General features: G+C 39.9%; 2 protein-coding genes across 5 annotated transcripts in view; both read left to right on the top strand.

Annotated features, from left to right (window-relative positions):
* LOC127953825 (insulin) overlaps positions 1–1,151 on the top strand; it is a 1,515-nt gene extending 364 nt beyond the window's left edge. The window contains exon 2 of the mRNA XM_052553156.1: positions 867–1,151. Within this exon, the coding sequence (XP_052409116.1) occupies positions 867–1,021 (155 nt within the window). The 3' untranslated portion in view covers positions 1,022–1,151. The remainder of the gene's footprint in view (positions 1–866) is intronic.
* A 622-nt stretch (positions 1,152–1,773) lies between these two features.
* LOC127953797 (splicing factor, arginine/serine-rich 19-like) lies at positions 1,774–12,089 on the top strand. Of its 4 annotated transcripts, XM_052553106.1 has the most exons (11): positions 1,774–1,965; positions 2,461–2,514; positions 2,662–2,784; positions 2,930–3,006; positions 4,672–4,772; positions 4,860–7,214; positions 7,314–8,555; positions 8,655–8,737; positions 10,101–10,409; positions 10,849–10,977; positions 11,082–12,089. In XM_052553106.1, exons 1-11 carry the CDS (start codon positions 1,960–1,962, stop codon positions 11,238–11,240), a joined length of 4,638 nt encoding a protein of 1,545 aa, XP_052409066.1. In that variant the 5' UTR covers positions 1,774–1,959; the 3' UTR covers positions 11,241–12,089. The 4 variants fall into 4 exon arrangements, with proteins under 4 accessions (XP_052409066.1, XP_052409065.1, XP_052409068.1 ...); XM_052553105.1 differs by having other exon boundaries at positions 4,860–8,555; XM_052553107.1 differs by lacking the exons at positions 1,774–1,965; positions 2,930–3,006 and having other exon boundaries at positions 4,860–8,555.
* The last annotated feature ends 1,796 nt before the right edge of the window (positions 12,090–13,885 follow it).

The following is a 13,885-nucleotide window of genomic DNA, read 5'->3' as shown; positions in this document are numbered from 1 at the left end:
GAACATTTTTAGTGATCATTTTTCGCGTAGCAAGCATGAGAACCCATTCGATGCACAATAAAGTTATCGGGTAAAAAAAATAAACATTTAGTAGGCCTATCACAAAATTGTCTTTGTGTGTTTTTAAGAGGTTAAGAAGCTTTATAATTCAAGAGAGAAGAAAAATAAATGATAATATGAACTATCACTATGACATTTTTTCCCGGAGTAGCTAATCTAAAAATATTTTGAGTAATTTTTTAAAACATACCATATTTATTAAATATATTTTAATCTATAACCCCCCTAACCCCCCCCCCCCCCCTCTCTCTCTCTCACACACACACACACACACACACACACACCTAAAATGTCATTAAATTTGATCATTATTTACTTACTGCTGTGCCAAATATGAAGTGCAAAACAAATGAAAATTATATAGTAAAATGATGTCAAATACACAGTTGATGACCAATCTGCCCGTTTCTTCCACTGTTATTTAAATTAGACATTTCTCAAAATAAGACATACTGGCTTAATGACAAGACAAGAGAGTACATTATGACATAATGTTAGTTTGTGGGTGAACTACATTTTAAGACAGAAATTAATAGGATAGATTTATGATATATATTAATCCATTAGACTACTCTTAGCATTTTTGTAGCATTTTTGTGACAGTATCCAATTAATCCCTTGTAGCCAACCATCCCTAGGGTATTCTCCCCATCTCGTAACGGAGTATGATATTTATTAAAAGATCATTCAGGTCTTTCCTTCTGTATGCGTTGTGTAGAAAATGGGAACATAGTTGATTAATTAATTAAATGTTATTATATTATATAATGAATAAATTTCTAATTACACTGCTCGTCTTTCAACAGGTGTCATGATGAGGAGCAGTGTCCCCTTCCTGTGGCAGACTGGAGCAACTGCTCCGAGTGGAGAGAGAGGTTCTGTTGCAAAGAGAGGCATTGTGGAGCAGTGCTGTCATTTCTACTGTGACTATTACGACCTGGAGAATTACTGTAACACATAGAGAGTCTGCTGCATGCACTTCACCTGAGTAATAACTTGCTTCATTTAACTACTGGTCTGGGATATGGTAGGCCTATTTGGATGATACCAACCTAATTATGAACACTGGTAAATTAAGGATCACTTGAAATGTTACACAATGTGCACGTTTATGATTAAAATGTTTGCATATATAAAAAAATTAATCAGACTGTTTTTGTTTGTGTTGCACAAGACAAAGGATGTTATAGCAACACCAAGGAGATGGGTTTGATTCCACGGGAATGCATGCAATGTAATGCATAAAAAATGAAAGCATTATTGAAAACAATACAAATGTTTATGACAAAAAAGGGACACAGAGCAAAAATGTTTTCAAGATAATGTGAATGGTTAAAATATTTTTATTAAAAATTAACCATTATATTTTTCTTTGCCATTAAGTGGCAAAGAAAAACCTAGTCATTAATCGGTTGCATTTAAATACCAATTTAAAATCAAATACTGTATTATTAAAATATTATATTCTATAGTAGCTAGCCTACATAGTAGGACTATTTCAAAATAACTTGAACAATCGCCATATATATGACCAACAAGAATCAACTAAATGACATTTATTAATTCATATTAATGCAATTTGATAATTTAAGCTAAAATAATATATATATATACATATATACATATATATATAAGAAATTCCCATTGATCTCTGATTTGCGTCGCCGCCGCCACAGAAACAGTCTTTGATGAAAAACATCATTTCCCATCAGCCCATGCCGGCAGCTTCACAGAAGGGGAAGCTAAATGGCGGAATCGGATGGGAAGGGCCTCTTATTGTGTCTCTTAAAGAAAAATGTTTCGTGCCTCTACATGTCGTTTTAAAGTTAGCAAAAACACTGTGACGGGTTTTAGCAGCTCATCAGCTTTGGGATTCATCAGCCGGCTCTTCTTTGCACTATGAAGGTAAACGGCTCTCTTAGCTTGTCTAACTTAGCTAGCCAGCTAACTAACCCCTCTGGGCGACAAAATCATTTAGGTTTTAAATTATTGCTGCTAGCGCTTAAATGAAGCACATATGAGAAAGTAAGCTACTAATGCTCAGTGCATTATGAATGAGACGTGCTGTACAGTATTGGTGGTTATTAAATGACAAATAAGAAGTGAGCACACAGGCAAACACTGCAGTATGCTAGATAGCATCATCTTCCATCAGTTTCATTCCCTGCACACGATCAGTGCTGTCACTGGCTCAAGAAGCGAAGGCGTAGTGTTGAATGTCAATACAGATCAAGCTTTCTCATCGGTTTACTCTTGTAATCAAGTTCCTCTGAGTGCTCTTCAGGTTAAAGACAGAGATTCAGAAGTAGTTTTCTCCCATCTCTCAGCTTTATGATGGTTCAGAGCTGATGTATCAGATCTAGATTATTGATTAACGACAGTGATGTCTGCTATGTGTAGATGGGAACAGATGGACAGGCTGAAAAGGACAAAGGAGAAATTGTGCCAGGCGAGGTAAGCGTCATATCATCTTGTTAGTGCAAGAGCAGGTTTGATAGTCTCTCTGATCATATATATACTGTTGACAATGAGATTAAGATTCAGCATGCACAGCACTCTCTGCTGAATATGCTTGATGTCTTCTTTCTCGTGTTGTTGTAGTCAGAGTCTGAACAAAGTCCTAATGAAGAGGAGGAAGTGGAGAATAAAGCAGACAGAAGGACAGTTGGTTTGAGATGTTTCCAAGGAAACAGAGAGACCTCAGAGGATGCGCCTAGTGAACTGGTAATATTATTTAGGCAATTTGCATAGTTGAAAGTTATTGAGTTAAGTCCTGTTACATGCTTTGTCTGTCTGTAATTTACCCGGTTTGAAATCGGTGACCTGAGGTGACCCTTGAATCATTTAATTTGTGTTATACTCTTGTTAGGGGGCTGCTGTTGTTACTTCCTCTGAGCCTGTATTTCTTGTGCCTCAGCTCAGCTCACAACCTCAGTACCTGGACTGGTGAGTGCTTAATTCAGCACATACAGTTCAAAATTGAGCATGATGGCACCATAATTGGACTTAGTTTGCTTATTTACTTTGAGGGATGTTAGTGTTTTGTCTCAGTACTTGTTGATTGCTTGTTGAAGCGGTGTTTAATTGTCTTTGAGAGGTGCTGGCATATAAAAAAAAAAGCTTAGTACACATTTTATCAAAAGTTTATGACCACAACTGGGTCCATTACACTGTCAATTCAAGTCAAGTCACCTTTATTTATATAGCACATTATATAATACAGATTAGTGTTGTCAAAAGCACAGACTGACCACAATATCGTTCAGTACTGAAATGTTAAAAACGTCCATTTTTGCATGAACACAATGACAAATCAGTGCTGTTTAAGAGTGTGAACAATGGATGTCACACCCCTAGCAATACATATTGATATTGAATTATTGTCCAGCCCTCCATCAAATCAAACTAAATTCAGTCAAAATCCTTGGCCATTTCATTGTTGTCATACTCCATGGTGTATTTTATTGGTGCATATTCTGTTTTGGAGAATAATCAGATTATTTTTACTTCTGCATTGAAGTGTTCTGAATATGTAATTTTAATATTTGTAAATATGTATTTTGCTTTGGCACTTCAACATTAACACTAAAAAATGTCAACAAGATGTTACAACATTTTATTTTTGTCTCAGGTACAGTGAAAATGTCAACAGTGCAAGTAATATTCTAAAATACTATCTTAACGGGGTCAGCTGGAAAATAGGTTTATTGTTGAGGCCTGGGGCCCATTCCTCGTACGTCACTTATTACATCCGAGATTAAATGTCACATATAAGATGATATCATCGTGCTAATCAGGATCTGGCTAATTTGGTTCTTCGAACGCTTGTGTTGATGATTAGTATGGCTGGATTGAGTCATCTGATTTAAAAGGGGCTATGTATCGATACTCGAAACCATGATCAGCAATGCAGTGATTGGCTGGCGGTAACAGTCACCTGACTTTTATAAGGAAACAGCCAAGTAATCCAAACTGCATAAATGGTATAATAGATAAGTGAAATGTGCACTGTTTTTGTTTTATTTAAATTTTTGACATCATTCCCAATTATTTCGATTCGCGATTTATAATATTTGTACAGTCTTAACATTTTTTCATTCAATGCATTAAGTAGCTATTCATTTAATTTTATATTTGGATACATTTGTTACGTGACCGCATTAATGAAAGTTTCTTAAGGATCAAGATTATCTTACCTGGATCTCCTGCACTCCATCAAGCCACTCCCATAATAGCCGTCGTCACTTAAATAATTGCAAGACTCTACATTATCTGTATCATGTGTTTAAGACTCGAATACAATTATGAAGTAATTATTTTATGAAAAATTAATATTTCAGTGAGTAAAACTGGCTATAGTGTCTATAGTAGGCTATTATGGACTACACAACATTATTATAGTATCTTTAAATTAATTTTTAAATGATTATTATTATAAGTTATTTTCCCTGGATCAGTAGGATACTCTTGTAATAAAGTCGCAGTTGCAGCGGACATATTTTGAGTATCAGTTCTGGTTTAAAAGATGCGATCTAATCTTGTTGACCCTGTTTTGTGTTAAACAGTGTTACTGAAAAACTATAAACTCCTATTTTTTTTCTTCTTCTTTAGTGACTTTGAAGTGGAGCTAACAGCAGAAGTGAAAGTAGAGAATGGCTCTTCTCTTGCTTTGTTGCCATGTGTTACCCCAAATCTTGGTTACCAGAAGCCAGGTAGGTTCAAGTCCATAGCTTGCCTAAGATAATGTAAATAGTACTGTGTGATCAAACGGATACCTCTTTTATCATTGTCTTTCTTAGGGTCCTTCTTAAATGGAAATTTTCACTTCCCACCGTCTTTAAGGAAAAAGAGAGTTTCTATAGACAGTTTTTTGCCTTTAGGCTCTTTTTCTGGATGTTACTCAAGTGTAATTCAAGCCTCGGGACAAATGCAACCGGCCTCTTCGCTCAAAAACTCTGATGGCGTCATAGAGATGGCCAAAAGTCCTCTCCCCTCATCACCTTCCAACTCACCATCATCTCCTTCGTCTTCTCCCTCCTCCCCCTCCTCCTCCCCCTCATCGTCATCTCCTGGCGGAATGGGTACAAACTACCATGAGGATGAGGACAGAGGCCATGCTGGAGACAGCAGGGTCAGCAAAGGAACTGGAGACTTTGTGTCATCCACTTCTTCATCTTTGGTGCCATCATCGATGTCTGTGCCACCTTCTTCTTCTAATCCTTTACTCCATCCATCTTCATCATACACAAATCCATCCAATGATGGACAGAGGGAGAGTTTAGAGAATGACATATACGACCCCTTTCACCCAACAGAAGGCGAGGGGGAGAGAGATCAGGCATCCACTGAGGACGAAGAGGAAGAGGTTGATAAATATGATCCATTTGAGCCAACTGGTTCTCCAGCCTCTGAAGCAGAGGAGGAGAAAAGATGTATGGATGAGAAGAATGGAGGAAGCAGCATTAACAGTGAAGGGAATGTTGTGAAACCCAATAGAGCGTTGGAAATGGGGACGCCTGCTGGCACAGAGGGGGGTCATCCAGATTCAACAGAAGTTGATGCTCCATTGATGTTCAATAATGTACCTTTAGAACTCAATAGCAAGCGACCCATCAAAGATAGAATAAGGGAACAGGGAAAAAATCTAAGAGAACGGGGAACAGACTCTGAACACTCTGAGATAGAAGAAGGAGAGATAGTGGGTGCCAATGAAAGAGGAAGGGAACGAGTGATTGAGAGAAGGAGGGAGGTGTTGCTTCCATCTTCAAGCAGTCCCTCTTATCTTCAAGCCGGTGTCCCAAAACCTGAGAGGATCTTACGAGTGTTAGAGGGTGATGGGTTTGTATCTGTCCGTGCTGATGAAGAATGGGAGAGGGAACCAGTGGCTTCTGTGGGTGTCGGAGATTTAAGACGAAAACTGACAAGTAGGAGGAAAGAGATGTTCAAATCATGCCCTTCTTCTGCATCCATATCACCGCCACCTGTTCCTGTTTTGCCTTTGCCCTCTCCTTCCTTTCCCAATTCTCCACCTCTATCAACTGATAAAGCAAGGAGTCGCAAATCCTCCAAGAGCTCAAAAGACAGGGATAGACGCAAGCGGAAAGAGGGAAGAGGAGATAAAGAAAAGAAGAAAAAAAGGAAAGAAGAAAAGGAGTCAGGTGAAGGTAAAACAGAAAGCAAAGAGAGGGACCGTGAAAAAAGTAGTGTAAAAGAGAACAAAAATAGGGATAGAGGGAGAAGTAGCCAAAGTGATGTTCACAAGATGAAAAAGAGACGCAGGAGCACTCCAGAACATTCCTCCCGCTCTCACTCCCAGAACGCCTCACGACACACACACAGTCGCAGATCCTGGTCCAGTCACTCTGAGGATCGCCACAAAGATAGAGATCGAGATAAAGTAAAGGAAAGAGAGCGAGAAAGGAACCATGAAAGAGACCGGGATAGGGAGCGGTGGCGAGATGACCGGGATAGAGAGCGAGACAGAGACTCCAGAAGAAGAGATGAACGTAGGAGAGATAGGGATGAAGAAATCAGTAGGTCAAGCAGCCAAGAGAGAGGCAGTACAAAGCGGAGCAGAGGAAACCGTGACAGGCGAGACCGAGAGAAAGAGATGGTCGGAGAAAGAGTTCGAGACAGAGACAGGAGAAGAGATATTAGACCTGTTGTACCCCCGTCCATTCAGGATCTTAATGGCTCTGATCTTTTTGCGATTAAACGTACCATCACTGTTACCACCACTACAATGACCACCACAGTACCAGGTTCACCACCCCATAGCCAACGGTGCTCCCGCAGCCCATCCCAGAGCTCAGACAAACATCGTAAGAGAAAAAAGAAACGAAGGAGACAATCAGATGATAAGGAAAGAAAGGATGAGGACCACAGGAGCAGATCCAGAAGCAGATCCCGCCCCACCTCCCTCACGCCTCCTCGTTATCATGGATATGAATCTGACCGTCTCTCGGATCGTCCTGAGATTGACATGCTCTCCTTAGATGGAGAAGCACTGGATTCAGACTACCCTTCACTAGAGGACTCACCACTGCTTCCTCCTCCTCCTGAGCCCCCTCAACCCAGTCCTAAAATTAAATCCGCAGCACCCAAAACTAGCCGACATAATCTGAAGAAGAAATCCAGATCAAGCAAGACAGTTGGTCAGTCTGAATCCACCTCCACCTCTTCTTCTCATAGACCAAAAGCCAAAAGTCAAAACCTTCTGTCATCTCTCTCACCTCCTCTTTCTGCATCCTCAGGCAACATCACCTCCTTTCAGCCCACAGCGTCCTCATCCACTACTAAGCGAGGACGGAAAACCGGTAAGGAAAAAATAGGGAAGAAGGATACCGGGCGTTCTGGCAGGTCCAAGAAGCTCAGTGGTGGTACCAGAAAGGGTAAGCTCCAATCTAAAGTCTCTGTTCTAGTGCGTGAAGGTGTTAGTAGCACAACTGGTAACTCTGGGAAGCTGGGCCTTGACCTTCTTGGACCTGGTGGTGTTGTAAGTGGAGCTTCAGGGCCCTCAGTTGTTGGTGGGTCTATTGCTGTGGTTTTCCGCAGAGACAATGAGAGCCGATCACCATTTCTTAAGCCCTGCTCAGAGACACTGGCCCTTCCAGGGAGAGGCAAAGACCCAAGCAAAACTGGGAAACAACGGAACATACTCGGGCCTCTATCATCAACAAATTCAAGTGGACTAAAGTCAAAGAAGGCCAAGGCAAGCTCTGCTACGTCCACGTCTTCATCTGCCTCTTCCCCTACTTCCTCACTGGCAGCGAAACGTAGAAGGAGGCCTGGAAAGAAGCCCAGAGAGAAAGGGATAAATGTGGATGGAAGTGATTCTAAAGGTGTTAATAGTAATTGTAGCACAGTTGGTGGTGGTTGGCCGGGAGTAGCAACAGAAATGCAGCCTTTGGTTGGGGTTGGATCCAAGCCATCCAGTCCTCCTTCAGCTCATCCTGGTCCCACTCCCTCCTCTTCTTCATCATCCTCCACTTCCTCATCAGCAAGTATTCTTCCTCCGTCCTCTTCACCACCACACACATCCCCACTGTCTTTGCCTCCATCTCGAGATACTAGGGAGTCATCCCCAGACTCTCAAACTGTTGATAGTAGCTGCAAGACACCAGAGCCTTCATTCCTCTCAGAGGATGGCCCTGGTCAGTCCAAAGCCTTGTCTCTCACACCCTCAAAGTCCCCTTCCAGCCCTCCCGGTCTGCAGTCATCGCAGAGCAGGGGCGATACCATATCTCAGTCCACTTCCAGTACTAAACCTCTCCCACCAGATGATCTGAAGGGCTCACCACCATGCTCTACTTCAACGTCTCTGGTGTCAGCCTCCATCTCTCATTCCAGTGCTCCTCTGGCAAATGACCCTTTTTCATCCTCCTCTTCATCAGTATCTTCATCTTCAATTAACAAGCCACCACCACCTCCGCCTCCACCATTACCCTGGAGTCTACAAACCGGAGTGGACTGCACTGCTGGAGGTGTTTTAGCATGTGAGTGTTACATTAATTTTTAAGTAATTCCCTTTCCACATGCACTTTAATTTTATAGTAGGATTAGAAGTCATGTTCTGCTTTTAAATCTCTTTTTAGTGACAGCTCTCCTCTTCAAAATGGAGGAGGCCAATATAGCCAGCAGAGCCAAAGCACAAGAGTTCATCCAGGCCACAAGTCAGGTAAAACCTGTGATATTACTAAGACGTGGTCACTTTAAACTTTTCTCTCCATTGACTTACTTTCGTATGAATGCAAATTCAGGAGACCTGGAAATGGAAGCACATATGAAGTAGGGCTGTCAAAATTGCTCAAAAATGACGTTCGAATATTCCCTCTAAAAAATACACGAATATTCGAACTATTCGAACATCTGGTTGTGCATGTTCTCAATGACGCGCATTACGTCAATAACAGGCCAAAATAATACAAAGAGACATAACTACTTGTATAGATAGTCTATTTAAGTTTAAACATATATGACAACGTATTACCTACACAAAAACAAGGAAATCAACTAATGGCCAAGACTGCAGACCTCAAGCTCTCTCACCCTCACGTTCTCTGCGCATAACGGTTTAAATTTTTTAGTTCTTTTTATTTAATTTAAGTTCGCGACTGTTGTCCCAAATAAAGCAGGCTTCATTCAGTGATTGAAACAAATATTATTAATATTAATTGAAGTTTTACAGCATATATAACTGACATTGAACTGACAGCTGTGCTGTGATAAACATGGAACTTTTCGTTGACATGAAACAATAAATAATCAAACCTCGGATCCATTGCTTAACAGAACTCCCCGAAGCGTGCCCTATCCGCGATACTGATCGGTCTCATGTCCTTGCAAATGAACGAAATTAATTTATCCGTTATGGCCTCTTGTCGTGTTGCAGACAAAGAGCTTGCAGCGGGCGATGCAAAGCTGGAGTTCCACACATTATGCCATGCTTATTTGGGTGCACATTTTTGAGATGTGACCTCATGTTGCTAGTTGTCGAATGGTAGCTATCCTAACTGTATCTTAAATAGCTTGCATGCAACTTTATCTCGCGGGTCAACAATTTACCTCATTTTCTCTGCTGCTGTTGAGTTGGACTCTGCACTTGCTGGCATCTTCCATGAAGACGCATCGACTTTCAGCAGTGATGCTGTGCCTGAGTAGTGCGACTCCTGTTAGGCTGTGACCTGTCCCTGAACCCTCAGGCGCGCTAGCGCGCCCACTCGCAAAGCAAACAACCATGCCTCTACTACCGCGGGCCTTTTTTTCCACTTTTTTTTTTAATTAGAATATTAATTTTCACCTTCGAAATTATTTTTTTGCATATTTTAAAGTCTAATGTTACTTCCTGTTTATTATTATTTTATATAATGTTGGTTTTCCTTATAAATGCACTGTCAATCCAGAATAATTTTGTATCCTGTTTTAAAGTAGCTCTACCAAAGGCTTTAAGGCTAGCTGATTGACATATTCAATTGCTATTGTTTGGGAAGTAAATTGATAACTAACTAAATTTTTATATTCTTCCCTTTCATTTTACACAGATTCTCTCTCAGGCCAATCAGAACCAGTCCCAGCCACACCCTCCTTTATCATCCTCATCTCTCTCATCACAAGTTCCTCCACCTCCATCACATGCTCCACCCCAAGGACCCACTCCTGCCCAGTTTATTCTCCACAGCTCTGTCCCATTGGTTGGCTGCACCAAAACTCCTCCTTCACACTTACACCCTGGACTCTCAATGGGTGGAGGCTGTGCTCAAACTCCACCGCCTCCATCGCCAGTGGGAATGGCAGGGCCAACAGGGGGCAGTGAAATGGGCTGGGATAGCGAAAGTAAAGACCCTGACAAGGTATCAGCACTTAATTTAACATTCTTCTCTCTCTTTGTTTCAGCCCACAGGTCTTGTAGACAAGCATAGAATTCCTTTTGATCTATACATTTCTATATTTCTGTAATTAGCAAAAAGTAAAATGCGCTATGGCTTAGTGCCAGAGTAAATCGAATTAATAATTTAAGTTGCTTTGGATTTGAATCACTTTAAAGTCCATTTACTATGGGGATGCAAAAATTATGTTTTTTACTTCTAAGTTCAGTGCTATTGGCAGCCGGTTGGGCCAAACATGAATTTAAAAACATGCAAGGACAAAATATGCTTGATAATTAATAGTTTTCTTGCTCTCAGTGTTACAATATGACAAAATAAGTTGTTTTTCTTTTTGTTTTGTTTTTTTCTGGGATTGCAACCCTATCTATAACAATCCAAATCTAAATCAACTACTTTTGGTTAGTATCTGAAGAAGCTCCACACCCAGGAGAGGGCAGTAGAGGAAGTCAAATTGGCCATCAAGCCATACTACCAGCGTAAAGACATCAACAAAGACGAATACAAGGATATCTTAAGGAAAGCTGTGCACAAGGTAAATAAATATAACTTGAAGATAGCCTTGATTCGCAGCACACAACACAGTGCTACTCATAAATATTTAGACAGACCATGACTAAATCTGTCTTTACCTCACAGATTTGTCACAGCCGGACAGGTGAGATAAACCCAGTTAAAGTGAGTAACCTGGTCAAGCTTTATGTCCAGAGGTACAAGTATTTCAGAAAGCATGGCCGCAAGATGGACGAGGAGGAAAAAGAGGACAGAGAGTCTGCCTCAATGCATTCCTCAACATGATTGGGCAAAGACTGTTTATTTCTCTCCATCTGGTCAAAGAAGTTTGCAAAATCTGCTCCCCTGCACATGTTTGAGCCCACCATGGCTATGGAGTGATAGTTGTTTGTTGTATTGCTCTGTTCCCCCTATGTGTTGACATCATGTAAACCTGAGTACTCCACCCTCCTTCCTGTCTCTTTTTCTTGTCTTGCTATAAATATCTATGAATATAGAAAGGTGGTATGATATAAGGTATACCCTCGAGAGGGAGAGATAAAGATGGCACACACTTTCTTACACATTATGTTCAACATGTATATACTTTTAAGTACACTACATGGGTGTTCTTTCTTCCTCTCTCCCTTTCAAAGAAGGGTGCACATTTTAAATAGTCAGCTAGATTACACATTTATTACTATTGAGTGTGAAAGAATGAATGAAAGAACTGAGAACAGAGAATTAACGTTCCCCGTCCTTTAAAACTAAGTCTTTTTCCTGCGTCAGAGAGCATTCATTTGTAGATGTGCTGCTCAGACACGTGACACTTTCAGAATCGGAGATACCTAAGGAATGGAGGATATTTATCAGTTCCATCTCCTAGGACAGTGGATGTGTATATATATGTGTGTGTGTGTGTGTGTTTTTTTTTACTTCCAGTATAAACAGCTGAATTTATCTGACAAAATGTCCTAGCTAGAGAATTTGTTTTACCCCATCTAAGCTTCACATAATATAATTGAGTTGGCAGAAGACCGTGTGTATATGAATGGTTGAGATAAATGCATGCGTTTTGGATTTTGTTTGTACTGAGGAAAACTGTAGTCATTTTGAAAGTCACGAGAGATAAACTTTCAAATTTGTCCTTCCAAATGTAGACGTCTGACTCTTTTCTTTATCAAATCATCAGTTTTCAGCTTAAAGCTCTATGAGCATAAAAGCAAGAGTTCAACATCGTTTGGAATTTATTTCTCCCAATTTTAGGCGTACATATGAATCATCTAAAAGCTTGCCTTATTATTGCCCTTGATTACTGAGAAACTAAAACCTTATACAGTATATACAGATGTTACAGTTTCCCACCCTACTATTATAAAAATATGTTGTTATGCAGTAGATGGTGACTTTACATAAATGCAAACAAACAGACAAATGTGCATATTTAAAACAATTGATAATGTATACTTTTCATTTAAAATTGCAGTTTACATAAAAAAACCCATGTCTTTATTTTGACTGCATAAAATCTTAAAGTTGGTCTTACTGGGATTAAAGTACACTAATTTAACACTTCTTTGAAGGGCTGAAAGATGTTATAAGGATATAATTTGGCCAGGTCACCAGGGACACACCCCTACTCTTTATGAGAAGTGCCATGAGATTTTTTTAGTGACCACAGAAAAAGTCAGGACCTCAGTTTTATGAATCATCCCAAGGATAATGCTTTTTTAAACAGTATATTGTGTATACCTTTGTTGCATTATGTCCTTCATTATATGGGGGTGTGAACATGAACACCTCTTCATCACGTGTTGAATTAGTGCATTTCATTTGGACATACCAATTATACTGATTTCATATAAAATTTTACAATTAATCTGGTCATTCCTGTTATAAATGTTTCTATTCCCATCATATGGGTTCATATATTGGAAAAAATGCTTAACTCAACTTTAAAGATTTAAAACGTATTCATTTTTTTAAATCACAATATATAACAGGCATTTATAAAATCATATTCATTCAGGGTTATCAAACACAAACCCGATTCCAAAAATGTTGGGACACTGTACAAATTGTGAATAAAAACAGAATGTCATGATGTGGAAGTTTCTAATTTTAATATTTTATTCAGAATACAACATAATGACGTATCAAATGTTTAAACTGAGAAAATGTATCATTTTAAGGGAAAAATAAGTTGATTATAAATTTCATGGCATCAACACATGTGTGGAGTCCCCTCTTCTTTATAACAGTCTGCAAACGTCTGGGGACTGAGAAGACAAGTTGCTCAAGTTTAGGAATAGGAATGTTGTCCTAATCTTTTCTAATACAGGCTTCTAGTTGCTCAACTGTCTTAGGTCTTCTTTGTTGTATCTTCCTCTTTATGATGCATCAAATGTTTTCTATGGGTGAAAGATCTGGACTGCAGGCTGGCCATTTCAGACCCGGCTCCTTCTTCTACGCAGCCATGATGTTGTAATTGATGCAGTATGTGGTCTGGCATTGTCATGTTGGAAAATGCAAGGTCTTCCCTGAAAGAGACGACGTCTGGATTGGAGCATATGTTGTTCTAGAACTTGGATATACCTTTCAGTATTGATGGTACCTTTCCAGATGTCTAAGCTGCCCAAGCCACACGGACTCATGCAACCCCCATACCATCAGAGATGGAGGCTTCTGAACTGGGCGCTGATAACAACTTGGGTCGTCCTTGTCCTCTTTCGTCCAGATGACATGGCCTCCCAGTTTTCCAAAAAGAACTTCAAATTTAGATTTGTTTGACCACAAAACAGTTTTCCACTCTGCCACAGTTCATTTTACACACAGAGATTGTTCCAGATTCTCTAAATCTTTGGATGATATTATGCACTGTAGATGATGATAACTTCAAACTCTCTGCAATTTTTCTCTGAGAAACTCCTTTCTGATATTGCTCCACTATT

The sequence above is a fragment of the Carassius gibelio genome, chromosome B3 (genome assembly GCF_023724105.1).
Source record: "Carassius gibelio isolate Cgi1373 ecotype wild population from Czech Republic chromosome B3, carGib1.2-hapl.c, whole genome shotgun sequence".
Lineage (NCBI taxonomy): Eukaryota > Metazoa > Chordata > Actinopteri > Cypriniformes > Cyprinidae > Carassius > Carassius gibelio.
The sequence above is the reverse complement of the archived record's forward strand: the minus strand, read 5'-3'. Positions and strand labels throughout refer to the sequence as shown.